The 18298-nt window shown below is 43.5% G+C and overlaps 1 protein-coding gene across 3 annotated transcripts in view; it reads right to left on the reverse strand.

The window, feature by feature from the left end:
- Positions 1–18298, reverse strand: part of LOC121584379 (bone morphogenetic protein receptor type-1B) — a 148507-nt gene that overhangs the window by 30907 nt on the left and 99302 nt on the right. For 2 of the 3 annotated variants that reach the window (XM_041900216.2, XM_041900217.2), the window contains one exon: positions 8632–8943. In XM_041900216.2, coding sequence (XP_041756150.1) covers positions 8632–8710 — 79 coding nt within the window. In that variant the 5' untranslated portion in view covers positions 8711–8943. Of the gene's footprint in view, positions 1–8631; positions 8944–9060; positions 9218–18298 lie in introns of those variants that run through there. The other variant, XM_041900215.2, reaches the window with a different exon arrangement.

Here is an 18298-nt window from a genome sequence, read left to right on the forward strand (position 1 = left end):
ACCTACCCCTTCCCCCCCCTCACCATAAAGGCATTATTGTCTTCCCTCTCACCCACCAGTGCTCTCCTGTCTTCCTCTGCTGACCAGTGATGCCCTAACTAACACCGTCTGCTGCTTTCCACGTCTATTTGTCCCCTTGTTATTAAGCCTGGAAGTTGCCCTGATCTTGGGTCAGTTTTGCATTTCCCCAAATAATGGTTAAGGTTAGGATTGGGGAAGCTGATCCTAGATCTGTACCTAGGGGACATTTCATCCAGGAGAAATAAGCCCCATCATTTAGTAGTCTCCCATCTCTCAACTAGTTCCTGATTAAAGGGGAGATTTGTATAGATCCCACAGAGTAGCCTATAGTAAAACACTCCCACAGAGTATCCTATTGCAAAACACTCCCACAGACCAGCCAATAGCAAAACACTCCCACAGAGTAGCCTATAGCAAATCACTCCCACAGACTAGCCAATAGCAAAACACTCCCACAGAGTAGCTTATAGCAAATCACTCCCACAGACTAGCCAATAGCAAATCACTCCCACAGAGTAGCCTATAGCAAATCACTCCCACAGACTAGCCAATAGCAAAACACTCCCACAGACTAGCCAATAGCAAAACACTCCCACAGAGTAGCCAATAGCAAAACACTCCCACAGAGTAGCCTATAGCAAATCACTCCCACAGACTAGCCAATAGCAAAACACTCCCACACAGTAGTCTATAGAGCAGGGGTATTCAAGTCTTACCCTATGAGGTCAGAAGCCTGCTTGTTTTCTGTTCTACCTGATAATGAATTGCACCCACCTGGTGTCTCAGGTCTAAATCAGTCCCTGATTAGAGGGGAACGATGATAAAACGCAGTGGAACTGGCTTCATGGTCCAGAGTTGAGTTGGAGGGATATAGAGAATCCAATAGCAAAACACTCCCACAGAGAATCCAATAGCAAAACACTCCCACAGAGAATCCAATAGCCAAAACACTCCCACAGAGGGATCCAATAGCAAAACACTCCCACAGAGAATCCTATAGCAAAACACTCCCACAGAGAATCCTATAGCAAAACACTCCCACAGAGTAGCCTATAGCAAAACACTCCCACAGAGTAGCCTATAGCAAAACACTCCCACAGAGTAGCCTATAGCAAAACACTCCCACAGAGTAGCCTATAGCAAAACACTCCCACAGAGTAGCCTATAGCAAAACACTCCCACAGAGTAGCCTATAGCAAAACACTCCCACAGAGTATCCTATAGCAAAATACTCCCACAGAGTAGCCAACAGCAAAACACTCCCACAGCAGCCAACAGCAAAACACTCCCACAGACCAGCCTATAGCAAAACACTCCCACAGACCAGCCTATAGCAAAACACTCCCACAGACCAGCCTATAGCAAAACACTCCCACAGACCAGCCTATAGCAAAACACTCCCACAGACCAGCCTATAGCAAAACACTCCCACAGACCAGCCTATAGCAAAACACTCCCACAGACCAGCCTATAGCAAAACACTCCCACAGACCAGCCTATAGCAAAACACTCCCACAGACCAGCCTATAGCAAAACATGGGATATGTTAGAGTTTCAACAGCAGCTGAACCCTAAGAAGATGATGAGGACCGGTAATCTAAGGGGGTGTACGTTTCAGGATGTAATGCCCCTTAATACCTAGCCCCCCCCCCCTTTCATTTCCCTTTCCCTGGTTATTAGAGAGCCACAGGTGCTCCGGGCCCCAGCCTCCGGCACGCTCACCCCAGGGCAGCCCTCCTCTCTCCCGGGGCCCTGGGCTGGCCAGCGGAGTTGCACATCTGACCGGCTGGGTGTCAGGTTCTACTGAAGGGAACCCGAGACACATCCTGTCAGGAAGCCACTGGACCGGCAAGCTCTGAGGAGCACAGAACAGCACCCTCACTTTCCTCTCTTTCTCCCTCTCCCTCCCACTCTCTCCCTCTTTCACCTTCTCTCCCTCCTTCACCTTCTCTCCCTCCTTCACCTTCTCTCCCTCCTTCACCTCTCTCTTTCATTCTCTCGCTCTCTTTTTTTTCTCTGAAACAATCCTTTGGAAGAGTTTATGCCTCTGTAGCCAGAGTGGTAGAATAATGGGGCTTCATAAGGGAATAAGACTGCTTCCCAGACAACCTAAATGACCTGTTGACAACAACACAAGGACAACAATATGAAGTAGCATTTGCATTGTGATTACTGTCATTTCTTCTAATAAACAATTACTGAATTGCTATGTAATGAGGTTATAAATAAGGTGATCCGGATTTCAGCAGTGGGTGGGACACTTCGGTCTTAGAGTGTTTGGTTGTTTATAAAGCTATGGTCTAACACCTCGGTTGTTGTTTGTCTGGACATTTAGTAGAATTCATTCTGTAGTTTATTTTACAGTTTTACAATTTAAGAGATTATTATTAGGAAAGTTCCATGTGAAAGCTAACACCGCTATGCCAAACAGATCAACTCAGCTCAACTAAAACCGGTCTTACTTTAAGGAAAAAACACTTTCATAAAAACTCAACACAATAGGATATTTTGGACATTTTGCCAAAAAAATAACAGTACCTCATTAACATGCAGTGGCAAAAGCAAAGCCACTACAGTCCTTTGAATATGAAAACGGATCCTATGGTGCCGTTTCCACAAAGGACAATGAAATGTAAACTAACCGCTTCCTCTCCAAAGTCACATCACAGGGCTAGTCTGACACTGGCCTTAAGGTCACCATAGCTTTGTGTCGTCGCCATCTTTCCCTCGCTCTTTTTCTTTTTGATAAACGAAAAGTTGTGCTTCTGGGCCCGTATTCATAAAGAGTCTCAGAGTTGAAGTGCTGATTCGGACCAGGTCCCTCCTGTTCTTGTAGTCTTACTCATTATGCTTTAAAAGTCAAAACTGATCTTAGATCAACACTCCTCCTCTGAAACAATTAATGAATAGGGGCCCTGCTCATTCACAGAGGAGACAATAGCATAGCTGAGACATGCTCAAGGCTAAAATGTTTAGAATGACTCTCCTCAGACAGGGGAGACACTCGCCTCTCTCCTCAGACAGGGGAGACACTCGCCTCTCTCCTCAGACAGGGGAGACACTCCCCTCTCTCTTCAGTGAATTCAGTCGACTACCTGAAGGGATAGGGAAACATCTCTCGTTCTCTGTAGCCATTCTCCTCAAACTCTCAAGTCTTCACATTTCACCAGGGCAAAATATTTTCTTTATGACTCAAGTTGAACTCTATAGTCATTTAACCCACTCGTGTAACTGTGTGCCAACCTGTGGGAGGCTGATGATGACTGGCTGGTGGCATGGGTGAATGGTATTGGCTGACCTGCAGGGGGTGCACTTATGTAGCAGTAGTAGTGCTTTCCCATGCTAGTCCTCAAACATCATTGTGACCTATATGTATCTCGTTTATACCTTGTATAGCATGTTTCTATATGTTATGTGGGGATTGTGCTGTTATATGTTCATTTTATATCTTAACGCCTTTTGCAACAACTGAATTCCTTCTGGAGAAAACATTCTATTGCATCCCTGAATAGGCTGCTCTTGTATTTCACGCCATTTCATTTCAAAGCCCTCTCACCTGACAATAGTTTAGGTACATAAGTAGCTAAAATAACAGCAGCATGAAACGCCATTGTATTTCCACAATATTAGGACTGAATCAACCCTAACTTGCTACTACAGTCCTCCCTCTGAAGCTACAAATGTTGATGAGATTTGAATGAAGGAATGTTGGTGATTCAGTAGATCGAGCCAATGAGCAATCAGTAGCCTGCTGCATCGAGCCAATGAGCAATCAGTAGCCTGCAGCATTGAGCCAATGAGCAATCAGTAGCCTGCTGCATCGAGCATATGAGAAATCAGTAGCCTGCTGCATCGAGCATATGAGCAATCAGTAGCCTGCTGCATCGAGCCAATGAGCAATCAGTAGCCTGCAGCATTGAGCCAATGAGTAATCAGTAGCCTGCAGCATTGAGCCAATGAGTAATCAGTAGCCTGCTGCATCGAGTTAATGAGCAAAAACAGTAGACTGCTGCAGCGAGCCAATGAGCAATATGTAGCCTGCAGCATCGAGTTAATGAGCAATCAGTAGACTGCTGCAAGGATTTAGTGAGATAGAATCTGCATTCCAAACTGATGATAGTAAAGTTGCTTACTGTATATAGTAGTAATGATAGCAATGACTACATTAATGATAGTAATGGCTACATTCATGATAGTAATGGCTACATTAATGATAGTAATGGCTACATTAATGATAGTAATGGATACATTAATGATAGTAATGGATACATTAATGATAGTAATGGCTACTGTTCAGACAGATAGCTTCCTGCCACTCTTGACACTATCCCTCCATTATGAAGTTAGAGTGTGAGAAAGAGAGAATAAAGAAAAGGCCAAGAAGACAGGCAAGGGAAAGGGATAGTTCAACTAGTCATAAGAGTGTATAAAAACAAAAGAGGAGATGGGGGATGCTTACATGTCCATGCTACCCATCGATTTAGTCTATCTAGAGTCAAAGACACATTTCAAGTGGTCTTGGTTGAACTCCCATTTTAAATCGGTGAACATCTGTCTAGTTCTTTGCTGGGTGCTCTACAGTCCAAGCATTTGGACACAGGGCCTTGAGTGTAGAAGTAAAAACATTTAACCAGTTTCATGTTTGTATCCTTAACAAAAGCTTAACCCTTCCCTTATGTTCCGGGTCAATTTGACCCAGAACAGAGTTTGAAATCGCTAAAATCCTAAATGTATGTATTTTTTTTACCATAACCCTTCATCTTCTTTCCTAAGTATGAGTCTCAAATTTGTAAAACATGTAATTTAAAATATACATTATTTTTTTGAAATTGACCGGTACACGAATAGTGACATCCATAATTTTCTGTGTAAATTTGACCTGCAATTTGATCTTGACCAAAATAACTTTTGAATGGTGTGTCCTAGAAACAAGCACAGGAATGGTGAAGCCAGGCTGAGGAACACTGGTCTGAAGTCAATTTGACCTGCAATTTGACCTTGACCTTTGTGCTAGAGACAAATTGTATTCCGCGAAGTATGATCCATCCATGATGATCACAAGGATATAAGTATGTTTGGTAACACTTTATTTGGACAGCCCATCTGTAGATGCTCTACAGACTATTAGTTACATTTCATCTATCTATCTACTAACCCAACCCTAGCTCTAACCCTAACAAGCAATTGCTTACCAACATCCTATTTCCATTGATCATCCTTGAGATGTTTCTACAACTTGATTGGAGTCCACCTGTGGTAAATTCAATTGATTGGACATGATTTGGAAAGGCACACACCTGTCTACATAAGGTCTCACAGTTGACAGTGCATGTCAGAGCAAAAACCAAGCCATGAGGTAAACAAAATTGTCCTTAGAGCTCCGAGACAGGACTGTGTCGAGGCATAGATCTGGGGAAGGGTAACAAAAAATGTCTGCAGTATTGAAGGTCCCCAAGAACACAGTGGCCTCCATTCTTAAATGGAAGAAGTTTGGAACCACCAAGACTCTTCCTAGAGCTGGCTGCCCGGCCAAACTGAGCAATCGAGGGAGAAGGGTCTTGGTCAGGGAGGTGACCAAGAACGCGATGGTCACTCTGACAGAACTCCAGAGTTCATCTGTGGAAATGGGAGAACCTTCCAGAAGGACAAACATCTATGCAGCACTCCACCAATCAGGCCTTTATGGTAGAGTGACCAGACGGAAGCCACTCTTCAGTAAAAGGCACGACAGCACGCTTGGAGCTTGCCAAAAGGCACCTAAAGGACTCTCAGACCATGAGAAACAAGATTCTCTGGTCTGATGAAACCTAGATTGAACTCTTTGGCCTGAAGGCCAAGCGTCACGTCTGGAGGAAACCTGGCACCATCCCTATGGTTAAGCATGGTGGTGGCAGCATCATCATGCTGTGGGGATGTTTTTCAGTGGCAGGGACTGGGAGACTAGTCAGGATCGAGGGAAAGATGAACTGAGCAAAGTACAGAGAGATCCTTGATGAAAACCTGCTCCAGAGAGCTCAGGACCTCAGATTGGGGCGAAAGTTCACCTTCCAACAGGAAAACGACACTAAGCACACAGCCAAGACAACGCAGGAGTTGCTTCAGGACAAGTCTCTGAATGTCCTTGAGTGGCCCATCCAGACCCCGGATTTGAACCCGATCGAACATCTCTGGAGAGACCTGAAAATAGCTGTGCAACGACGCTCTCCATCCAACCTGACAGAGTTTGAGAGAATCTGCAGAGAAGAATGGGAGAAACTCCCCAAATACAGGTGTGCCAAGCTTGTAGCGTCATACCCAAGAAGACTCAAGGCTATAATCGCTGCCAAAGGTGCTTCAACAAAGTACTGAGTAAAGGGTCTGAATACTTATGTAAATGTGATATTTACATTTATATTTTATTTTTTGGGCAGACATTTCTAAATATCATAAAATGTCATAATTTGATTTATTTACGACTTTGGTAAAGTAATCAAACATTTCTCTCTAAATGTTGAACAATTGGGTGTCGATCAACTCCTGGGAAGAAAATAGGACATTCTCAGCTCCTAGAAAATATATTTTGGGAGGTTTAAATCATATATCTATATTGATGTATTTACTGTACAGGTCAAATTGACCTGGAACATAAACGGTGTAGGCCGAATCCAACAGAAGGGAAGGGTTAAAAGCTGACCAGGTCATTGGGGTTTCATTTCATTGATCTAAATAAATGTATGCTTCATTTATCTGCTGATAAGAGTAACCCCAGACTAAAGGAAACTGGAATATGTTACAAATTATTACCCAGGAAGAAATAATTGAAGTAATAATAATAATTAAATAATATAATATAATAAATAATAATCAGCAAATACAAAATAACTCACCGAGTTAACTACAATACTAAATGAAAACAATGTTGGTTTTGTATGGATTCTTGCTGGTTTGCAGTACTAAACAGTGTAGTCACCTACTTAATGCAAGTTGTGGATTTTCGTACATTTCAGCACATGACAGAAGTATAACATACAGAAAGCAATACTTTATGGACATACATACATTATGCTGAACGGGTATGACTACTTATGTTTATTTAACATTACAGAAACCAAACTAAGCCTTTTCACCTGATAGGCTCTACATAGAACCAGACACAAAACACAAGGTACCGTACGTCTATAAATGCAGTTTGAACGCATTGTATCTCTTCTATAAGAAGCACAATTTAGAGAAATTGGTCAACAATTTTCAGGTTAATTCTATTAGATTGAATACTCCTTAGGACAACGTCTGGTTTTTGTAGAATGTGTGATTTTTAGATGATGTGCCCTCACTGCAACACTGTGTGTGTGTGTGTGCACATGCATGAGTGTTTTGTGAGTCTGTGTGCATTCGTGTGTTTCGTGAGTCTGTGTGTGTGTGTGTTTTGTGAGGCTGCATGTGTGTAGGTGTGTGTGTGCGCGCGCGCGCGTGTGTGTGAGAGAGCTCAATCACTGTGTGCCCTGGCAGAAGGAGGGTTGAGTGGTTTTTAAGCTGGGAGTCCAACAGTGTGTCAAACAAGTGGGATACAGCTGCGGATCCCTGCCTGGCTGTCCGACTGCTCTGGGATGTATTCATTAGTGCAGACCGTAGCAAAGCATTTAGTTATTTATTGGACAAATTCAGGTAGGTCCCTCCTTGTTTCTGCCCGTTTGGTTCCTAATGAATACACCCCCATCTATCTGCCTCTGCCAGGGACACTGAACGATGCCTTACACACCACTAAACAAACCCTAACTCTAACTAACATGGACTAAGAGCAGGCTGCTCACTCACATTTCCCATAAAGCTATGTTACTGTAATCCACTACAATTATGTTACTGTAATCCACTAAAATTATGTTACTGTAATCCACTACAATGACTACAATAAATAAAAATAGAACGATAGACCAAGCAAGAAAATACATTAAATTGATAAATGGCTTGCAGCCTATAACCCTTGCTTTGAAGATTAATTTTCGTCATAACGACCAATAGAATTTCCTCATTTTTCTCTAAATTCATCTGTTACTGTAATCCACCAAAACAAAGTCTACTTCCATTCAAAATAGGTTATATTCTTGAATCTAGATGTTGAAACAATATTATATTGCCATGTGTTAAACCGTTATTTGTGTGAATATAAATGAAAAAAGTTGTCCAAGTAAAACCTAACAAAAAAGTGACACTTTTTTCGATCCAAGGCCATTGAAATATAGAGGAAAGACCAACTTTGATACCACCAAAATGAGAAGGGAACTGAATACCACGTTGTCGTTGTTTAAAGCATGCAAGGCTAATGGAACTGTGTATTCTCTATGACTTTAAAGCATTCCACACCTGGACTACTGTACTGTACATGTCATCCTTAATGTGTAAAATATCACCCAACATATTCCAAACCAATGTATAGTGTGACCAGTCTGAAAGTGTCAGGTCCCTTAGCACGGATAGTAAACGTTCTGTTCCCCAGCCTGAGTCCCCCCTGGGGACTACCCCTAACCCTAGGGCTGAGGAGAGCTGTGTGGGAGAGAGTACGTGTGAAAGAGAGAGCGAGAGAGAGAGACAGAGTGTACGGAGTAGTGTGTTAGTCTACTCAGTAGTACTCACCGTAGGTCTGGTAGCGCAGAGACAACAGTCCAAGCAAGATGAGATGGCTCCAGTGTGCTCCTTCCCATAGCACCACCATGGTGTCTCGACTGCTAGTCGGGCTACAGATGAGGGGGGAACTCCCTCAGGCTCCGGCCTCCGCACAATGTCTCAACTCCCTGGTTCTCTTTCGCCCCCCGTGTGTGTGTGTGCAGAGGCGGAGGAATGAGCGCATGTGTGTATCTCCTCTCTCTCCACGGTGTGAGAAACTCCACTCTGTACAACACACACAGCAGCCTCAATTACAGTTCCTGCTCCACACTGACTGGCCAGCTGTGAGAGAGAGAGAGAGAGAGAGAGAGAGAGAGAGAGAGAGAGCGCATTAGAGAGAGAGCGATAGAGAGAGAGAGAGCGAGAGAAAGAGAGAGCAAGGAGTTAAGTTTCTCTCACAGTGCAGTGTACTAGCGGGGCCAGGGCCAGCCCTCTCTCCCCTCCCCGGACTCCTTGTGGATAAGACAACAAAGCGGCAGCTGATCGCTCCTGGCCGGGCTGGAACCCCCACCACTAACCCTGCTCCTCCGCCTGCTCCTCTCACACCTCCCTGAGCTTCTGTTGCCCATGGAGAAGAGGGTAGGGTCATGGGTTGGGGAGAGGAACAAGGGAGAGGAGGGGGGAAGCTAAAGGGGTAAGCTAGTGAGGGCAAGAGAGGGGTGAGGACATTCTTGTCCTCTCAAAACAAGCAGAGGACCCGCCAGTGAGAATCTTTGGCATCCACAGTTAAATAGTGAAGCAAATGAACAGGAGGAAATCTCAGTGGAAAAACAAATGGGATCTTCTGTCTCTTTGGTTGATCCCAGTTTGGCTTGACATCGATAAATAGACTAGGCATTATTTTCCCCCTCCAAATTATGTTGTGTTTTGTCAATGTGTGCATATATTTTCATCTAAACATAATACTACTTCAGTCTACAAACTAAAGTCTTGAATTCAAGACAATTGACACACACACACACACACACACAAATATTGTACATAACAGCATGCATAAACCATTCATTCAATCAACATCCTACATAAATATATGACATTTTAGAGAGATTGACTATAAGAAGATTAATGGTGGGCAGGGAAGATCCATCTGTATCTGTTACTACAGTGCTCCTACAGTGTGTTGACATGAAGATCCTAACCTTAACCATTAGTGGGGAAAAATGCCAAAACTGAACCAAGATCAGCTCCAACAACAGAGCATTGCTCCCTGGTTCAAACACTAGGCTACATATTAAGCCCCTTCAGAGTAGCTATAACTGAGATGACATCATCTCTGCCAAAAGCATTTCCAATAATAAAGAAATGGAGTGAGACAGTAATAGGTCATTTCCTTTTCCTCTTGCCTGTAAGGCATTTACCACACAGCTACTAACGACCTCGCCCCCTCTGACACGCACGCCCTGACTGTGTGCGCCAGCATGCTTGCGCCCCTGTGTGCTTGCAGACGTGCAAATGTGTGCACATGCAGGCCTGTGGATCCGAGGGAGTATTCTGTGAAGGCTGTTATGGCATTAACTGTTACTTTAGAACTCACTGTCTCTGACGAGAGCAAAGTGAGGGAAGGAAGCCAAGAGAGGTACAAAGCACACCAACAGGCGCCCAAACTGCCCCTCAGTAAAAAAAAAAACAACAAAAGCAATTCACAAAAGAGGAGGACAACACAAACACCCAAATGTCTAGTGAACTCTCGTTTCTCTTCTATTCCTGTCTATATTTGTTTTTCGGTTCATTCAACTACCAGACTTCTCTTCTTTTTACTCGTTGGTCATTAGCGGCTAACAATGGGCACCCTCTTTCTAAATTACTCTACAAATAAACAGTCCCGCCCTCCCCTCTTCTCCGTACCCCTCTCCCTTACTTGGGGTCCCCTAAACTCACCCCCTGTTATCTCCACCCTTCTCCACTCAATCAAAGTGTGATTTCAAGCTTTGTCCAGCCCCCGAAAGGTTTCGACAAACTGTGACGAGATTTCCTCCTTTCCACCCCTGTTAGCGGAGCAACGTGTGTGTGTGTGTGTGTGACTGTGTGTGTGTGACTGTGTGCAGACGAAGAGGTGTGCAACTTATTTGTGGCGGTCAGGGGTGATTTGTGGTCTCACTTTGGCAGTGTAGCTGTCAGGGGTGATTTGCTTGAGGCGCAGGATTACATGTGAGGAGGAGGACCTCTTTTCCAAAACACTGGGACACTGGGTACCCGCCCCGCCCTCACATACTGTCCCTCTGAAGTGCGGGGGCATCCATCAAGGGCCCAGCATGAGGGCAGACGGGCTGAAAGGGCCCGCAGAGGGGTTGGGGGAGGAGAAGAGGAGGGGATGAGGGTTGGAAGGGCTGGAGGGGGGGGGAGCTTTTGTCTCTGGCTGGCTTAATAAACTCCCACTCTACTCTCTAGGGTCATCTGCTGTCCAATGGCTCCTGGACTACTGCTGACTGGCGGCACTGATGGATTTGCCCCTCTTGAGAAAGCTGGCACTTGTTGCTCCCATTAATATGCTAATGCTATTTAACCCACATTAAAGGGTCCCGTGTTCAGTTCTGTGTTCCACCACGGGCTGCTAGTGGAATTTAAAAGACCGTCATTGTGTGGCGTTACATAACTTTCTGTGCTGTTCTGTTTGAAATTCTTGTTCAAATTGGTTATTGATCAGCCAAAGCATTGAATATTTTTGTTGGTCTAAATCTTTACCTCGCTCTGTGTGTGTGTGTGTGTGCGTGCGTGCGCGCTTGTGTGTGAGAGAGAGGTGTATATGTCAAAATTAAACAAATGGAATGCAATCAAGAATATTTCCCCTTTTCACAACACTAATCTGATCTTTCCCCTTATCACAACACAGACCTGATCTTTCCCCTTATCACAACACAGACCTGATCTTTCCCCTTATCACAACACAGACCTGATCTTTCCCCTTATCACAACACTGATCTGATCTTTCCCCTTATCACAACACTGATCTGATCTTTCCCCTTATCACAACACTGATCTTTCCCCTTATCACAACACTGATCTTTCCCCTTATCACAACACTGATCTTTCCCCTTATCACAACACTGATCTGATCTTTCCCCTTATCACAACACACACACCTGATCTTTACCCTTATCACAACATTTACATTTTAGTCATTTAGCAGACGCTCTGATCCAGAGCGACTTACAGTTAGTGCATACATATTTTTTTTCATACTGGCCCCCCGTGGGAATCGAACCCACAACCCTGGCGTTGCAAACGCCATGCTCTACCAACCGAGCTACACGGGACTACAACACTGATCTGATCTTTCCCCTTATCACAACTGTTATCTCAGAGTGTGAAATTACGATTTGAGACAGTTTAGCTGTTAAGCATGACTGTAAGTCGCTTTGGATAAAAGCATCTGCTAAATGGCATTTATTATATTAAACCACGGTCCCCACTGCTTATTCTCTCTCTCTCTCACACACACACACACACTCTCTTAAAATTGTTACAATGTCCGAATACCCATACTAGCATACTACATACTTAAACTACATACTCATTTCAGCATTTCATAGTATAATTAATTCGTCTTTTCCGACTCACGTGTTTGACAACAGCTGATAATCAGATAAATTGACGTGCTGTACCAAAATGAACAAATGACGGGAGTCAACTCAATCGCGCATTAGATTATGCATTCGGAGTACTATTTTCGAAATGTCACATCCTATAAAAAACAGTATTTTTTCGCATACGCTAGCATGGGTATTCGGACACGGACTATAATTTATTAAACTACATTTATAATACATTTCCAGAAATCTAATTTAAGCAAAGGGCTTCAATGGTTTCTCTCTCTCACAGCACTTACATACACTACATGACCAAAAGTATGTGAACACCTGCTCGTCGAACATTTCATTCCAAAATCATGGGCCTTAATATGAAGGTGGTCCCCCCTTTGCTGCTAGAACAGCCTCCACTCTTCTGGGAAGGATTTCCACTAGATATTGCAACATTGCTGCGGGGACTTGCTTCCATTCAGCCACAAGAGCATTAGTGAGGTCGGGCACTGATGTTGGGCGATTAGGCCTGGTTCGCAGTCGGCGTTCCAATTCATCCCAAAGGTGTTCGATGGGGTTGAGGTCAGGGCTCTGAGCAGGGCAGTCAAGTTCTTCCACACCGATCTTGACAACAATTTCTGTATGGACCTCGCTTTGTGCACGGGGGCATTGTCATGCTGAAACAGGAAAGGGCCTTCCCCAAACTGTTGCCACAAAGTTGGAAGCACAGAATCGTCTAGAACATCATTGTATGGTTTAGCGTTAAGGTTTCCCTTCACTGGAACTAAGGGGCCTAGCCAGAACCATGAAAAACAGCCCCAGACCATTATTCCTCCTCCATCAAACTTTGGCACTATGCATATTGGCAGGTAGCATTCTCCTGGCATCCGCCAAACCCAGATACGTCCGTCGGACTTCCAGATGGTGAAGCGTGATTCATCACTCCAGAGAACACGTTTCCACTGGCGGCGAGCTTTACACCACTCCAGCCGACGCTTGGTATTGCACATGGTGATCTTAGGTTTGTGTGCGGCTGCTCGGCCATGGAAAACCTATTTCATGAAGCTCCCGACGAACAGTTATTGTGCTGACGTTGCTTCCAGAGGCAGTTTGGAACTCGGTAGTGAGTGTTGCAACCGAGGACAGCACTCTGCAGTCCCGTTCTGTGAGCTTGTGTGGCCTACCACCTCACGGCTGAGCCGTTGTTGTTCCTAGACATTTCCACTTCACAATAACAACACTTACAGTTGACCGGGGCAGCTCTAGCAGGGCAGAAATTTGTCAAACTGACTTGTTGGAAAAGTGGCATCCTATGACGGTGCCACTTTGAAAGTCACTGAGCTCTTCAGTAAGGCCATTCTACTAACAATGTTTTGTCTATGGAGATTGCATGGTTGTGTGCTCGATTTTATACACCTGTCAGCAACGGGTGTGGCTGAAATAGCCAAATCCACTAATTTGAAGGTGTGTCCACATACTTTTGTATATACAGTGTGTACTTAATTTGTAAAACTAACAAACAGTTTAGCATAATCTGCCTAAATCCTTTATATTCAGTTCCCATTTCCATTGCAATACATTGAGCCTAGCTGAAGAGCTGCTGCAATCAGCCAGGGGCAGATCCCAGTGTGCTCCAGTAGATTGGAAAGTAATCACGTTGATGCCACCCTATATTCCGTATGTGGTGCCATCAGGGCCCATGGGGTCAGAGGAGAAGGCCAGCAGCTCACCTCTGACCCCAACACGGATTTGAACTTGATTGACCTTTCACCTTTCAACCAAACTGCCACGAACCGGAGCGAAAGAGACCACAAGAAGCAAACGGCGAGCAGAAGGAATCCAAGAGAGAACACAAGCTCTGTCTCTTTCCCTCCTCCTCTCTCCGTCTTAATTGCATTCCATCAGTTCAGAGCTGGCCGCCGCGGCGGACATTGCAGGTTTGATATGAAGGAAAGGCTTTCTTGGGAGTTAATCCCTATGGGGCCCTGTTCAAAAGGGCACTTGGTCAAAAGTAGTGAGCTATATAGGGAATAAGGTGATATTTGGGACGCAGCCTAAGGCAGACACCCCAGAGGAGTAATGGGAGGAGTAAACACATTTTCCATCACCTTTCCATCTATTCCACAGACTGCCAGAGCCTAATAACTCAAACACTCAAACCCAAATATCTCCCTTTCTTGGAAAATGGCAAAACAAACAAACGTCTGGATAGATTTAGGGAGGGCATTCCACAGAGGAACCCGTGCTGCAGACCACTCACAAAAATCAGGGATGCAAACTGGTGAGGACACAAAAAGGTGATAAATCGGTGAGAAGTGAAAGAAGAAATGTTATATTTTCAGAGAATAACAAGTACATATAGTACTATTATTATACATAGTACTACTATATTATACATAATAGTACATAATACACAATACTCCTAACCTTCCAAACCACAACAGACAGATACAATAGTCTGCTGGGGTACGGGGGAGTTGGGCTCTTTGGTCTGCGTTTAAGGTTTATCATGACATGCAATGATCCTCTCAGTTTCCCCAGACAGGAATACATAGGGCACAAGAAAATACTTATTTTTTTCGGTTTTGTTTTTCCAGGTTTAGAATTTGTCAGGTTTTTCAATCACAAAAACAAAAAAAATGAACATCTTGTGTTAGGCTCATTAGCTTGAAGGGGGGTCCCTCGAGGCACAGCGGTTCTAGTGTTAATTCAAATGCGCACCAGGAAGAGACTGTTGCGTTTGGCTAGCGGTGTTTCTGTAGTGGTTCTTGTAGTGGTGTTTAATGTGATGGGAGAGTTTGCAAAACAAATGCCCCCCCGATTGATCCAAATCATCATGATGTCATTCTGCCAGGTAGGCCTACTTTGCAGTCAACATTTCATTGGGAAGGTTTTTTTGGGGAAAGCCTTTAGAAATGACCGTTTCTGCTAACTGGCAACACAGATGTTACTTGTTCAGAAATTTGCAGGAAATACGAATCACTGATGCACTCTTTTCATGAATGGTGAGAAACAAGTGCAATTTAAACTTTTTCGAGCTGAAAGACTATGCCCAGAGCTTACCCATGATGTTGCACAACAATTTAAATCAATAAGTTATTGTTTTAGTCAAAGTATTATATATTTGGGCTTGAGGTGACAAATCCGAACTGCCCACTTCGTGCAAATCCATGTGAATGCGGTGTCTTTTCCTATGATATGACATTAATTATTTTCAGCCAACGTTTAACTTCAGGTCTGGGTTTTATTTGAACGTTACCACCCACCAGCATGGCATTGTTTATTAAATCAGAAACAGCTGCAAAGTTATCCCTCTTCGCGACTGAGATGAGCCAAACAGCCCTGTGTCCACTTGGCCACCTGAGCCATGGAGGAAATTAAAATAAGGGGGTGCAAACGTATGTTTATGCTCCTTCACCTTTTTACCAGAAAATGGTCATGGCTTTGCTGTACCGCAGCCGAAGCCTGCCAGCAGCCTACCTACCAAAGATTGCACCATGTTCATTACAATGTAGAAAAAAATGCGTATCAGCTCTCTTTCAAAAGTTACCCATATTACCGGAGCTTCATCGTATTCTTTCTAACTATTTCTATGGCGGATTCACGGCCGCAATTTATGGAAGATGCCAAAACTATAGTCAAAGACAGGCCAGTGGTTTTCATCTGTGGCAAAGTTTTCCCTAAATCAAAGTTTATGACAAATCCAGCCATAGAACCAGCCATAGAACCAGCTGGCTCATCTTTTAGAGATCATTTAATGGCCAAAGCTATTGTTAAATGTTCTTGGCTAGCCAAGCAATGTGTTGCTTGCTATCTAGAACTGGCTAGCGAGCTAGCTAGGATTATTTATAGCGAAAAATTATCATATTTTCCCTCCTGCAGTGAATCCTTCTGGTCCCCAGCCAATGTAAGTAGCCTTTTGTATCATTTGGCTAGCTAGTTCCCAATTAAATTAAAATGTGTTCATGAACATTAACCCCTTATTTATTCTTCATCTTGTATGGAATTGTTTCAGTGACTCTGTCTCCACATTATCCAAAAATGGACACTGGAGGTGAAGGAATCTGCATTTTAAGTAGGCGTATCAATTTGATGTTCAAAGACATCATTTTCAAATACAGATGTTAAGTGGACAGTGGTCATTTGTAAATTATATTTTTGTGTTTCAGATGTGACCTTCCAGTGACTCCTATGCCACAATTCAACAATGGACCAAGTTATTTGAGCAAACAATTAAGATTATTGAAAGCACTCTTTTAGTTGTCAGTCATGTGTCATTCATTCAAACTTTTCAAAGTATACCATTGTCAGGGCGACGTGTATGCTGTGAGCGAAGTCAAGCGCAGGACACCGAGCTACTGGCAGACGAACTTTACTTGCACAGTAATCAAAAATACAAACAAAACCTCCAAACAGGGAGGAACAAAATACGCATACACACGAACACTGCCGAACCTCACGGAAAACAATCACACACAAAAACCAGTGAGAGACAGGGGGTTGCAAAGGGAATACAATGTAACATAATGGGAAACAGGTGAAAACAATCAAGACAAACTAGACAAACACCGAAACATCGATCGGTGGCAGCTAGTACTCCGGAGACGACGAACGCCGAACCCTGCCCGAGCAAGGAGGAGGAGCAGCCTCGGCAGAATCCGTGACAACCATAGCATTCTATTGTGATTTAAATGTTGAACTGTGTGGTTTTATGCAATGAATTTGAATGTAGCTTAGCTACAGTATGTAATGTAAAAAGCAACATTTTCCATTAATTAATTATACTTGGCAATGGTGGCCTCTCTCAATAGCAAGGCTATGCTCACTGAGTCTGTACATAGTCAAAGCTTTCCTTAATTTTGGGTCAGTCACAGTGATCAGGTATTCTGCCACTGTGTAGCTCAGTTGATATATGTACATTTAAAGCTTAAACATATTTAGATATCTGTAATTTACATATACGTACCGTTATGTATGGGTGGTGGGGTCCTTTAACTACTTTTCAAGAAGTTCAAAACATTGAACTTTCTGTGCGCAGTCCAGCAGTTCAGCCAATGACTTGGATATGAGACAATTCGATATCAACACAATTATACCTTGTAAATGTCTATTTCTCGAAATGACATTATTTCAAGCAATATTGGACAGGTAGCTGGCAAACGTATTGATCAAGCTTTCTGGAATGGCCCCCAGAACTGAAAACAACACAGCAGCCATAGCCACCAGTCACATAACAGCCAGGAAAACATATTTTATCAACTCCATACCCATTTCTGCCGCAATTTTCCAACACATAATATTTACCTTTGACATGCATACAGTTTATTGCAACTGACTTCTAAGCTCACGATGTGTAGCTAGCATTAAGGTAAATTAGGCTAATTATTTGCAAAGGGTTTCTGGGTGGCGGCGACTGCTTAGGACCACCTCAAGTGTTACAGAGGGGCCAATAAAAGAGGTACATTTACTTCCATGGCCAAAAACAACTACAGTTGTCAGCCAAGAACAGCACCTCTTGTACACACACACACATTCATGTACGCACACATGCACACAAGCGCACACCTCTCCTCAACAGCCTTTACAAGAAGTTATGAGGAGGTCTTGTTGATGTTCTGGCCAATTTACCCCTTCATCAGGTTCTACATCACATGATCTCTAGGGTTTGAATTTTGAAAGCAAATCATTATTCCGAGGACACAAGGGAATACTCAGGAAGATACAGTGCCTTCAGAAAGTATTCACACCCCTTTACTTTTTCCACATTTTGATGTGCTGAATTTAAAATGGATTCAATTGAGATTGGGTCACTGGCCTACACACAATACCCCATAATGTGGAATTATGTTTTTAGACATTTTTACAAATGAATAAAAAATGAAAAGATGAAATGTCTTGAGTCAATAAGTGTACAACTTTGATATGGCAAGCCTCAAATTCAGGAGTAAAAGTTTGCTTCACAAGTCACATATTAAGTTGCATGGACTCTCTCTGTGTGCAATAATAGTGCTTAACATGACTTTTTAATGACTTCCTCATCTCTGTACCCCACACATACAATTATCTGTAAGGTCCCTCAGTCGAGCTGTGAATTTCAAACACAGATTCAACCACAAAGA

The sequence above is a fragment of the Coregonus clupeaformis genome, chromosome 16, assembly GCF_020615455.1.
Source record: "Coregonus clupeaformis isolate EN_2021a chromosome 16, ASM2061545v1, whole genome shotgun sequence".
Taxonomy (NCBI): Eukaryota; Metazoa; Chordata; class Actinopteri; order Salmoniformes; family Salmonidae; genus Coregonus; species Coregonus clupeaformis.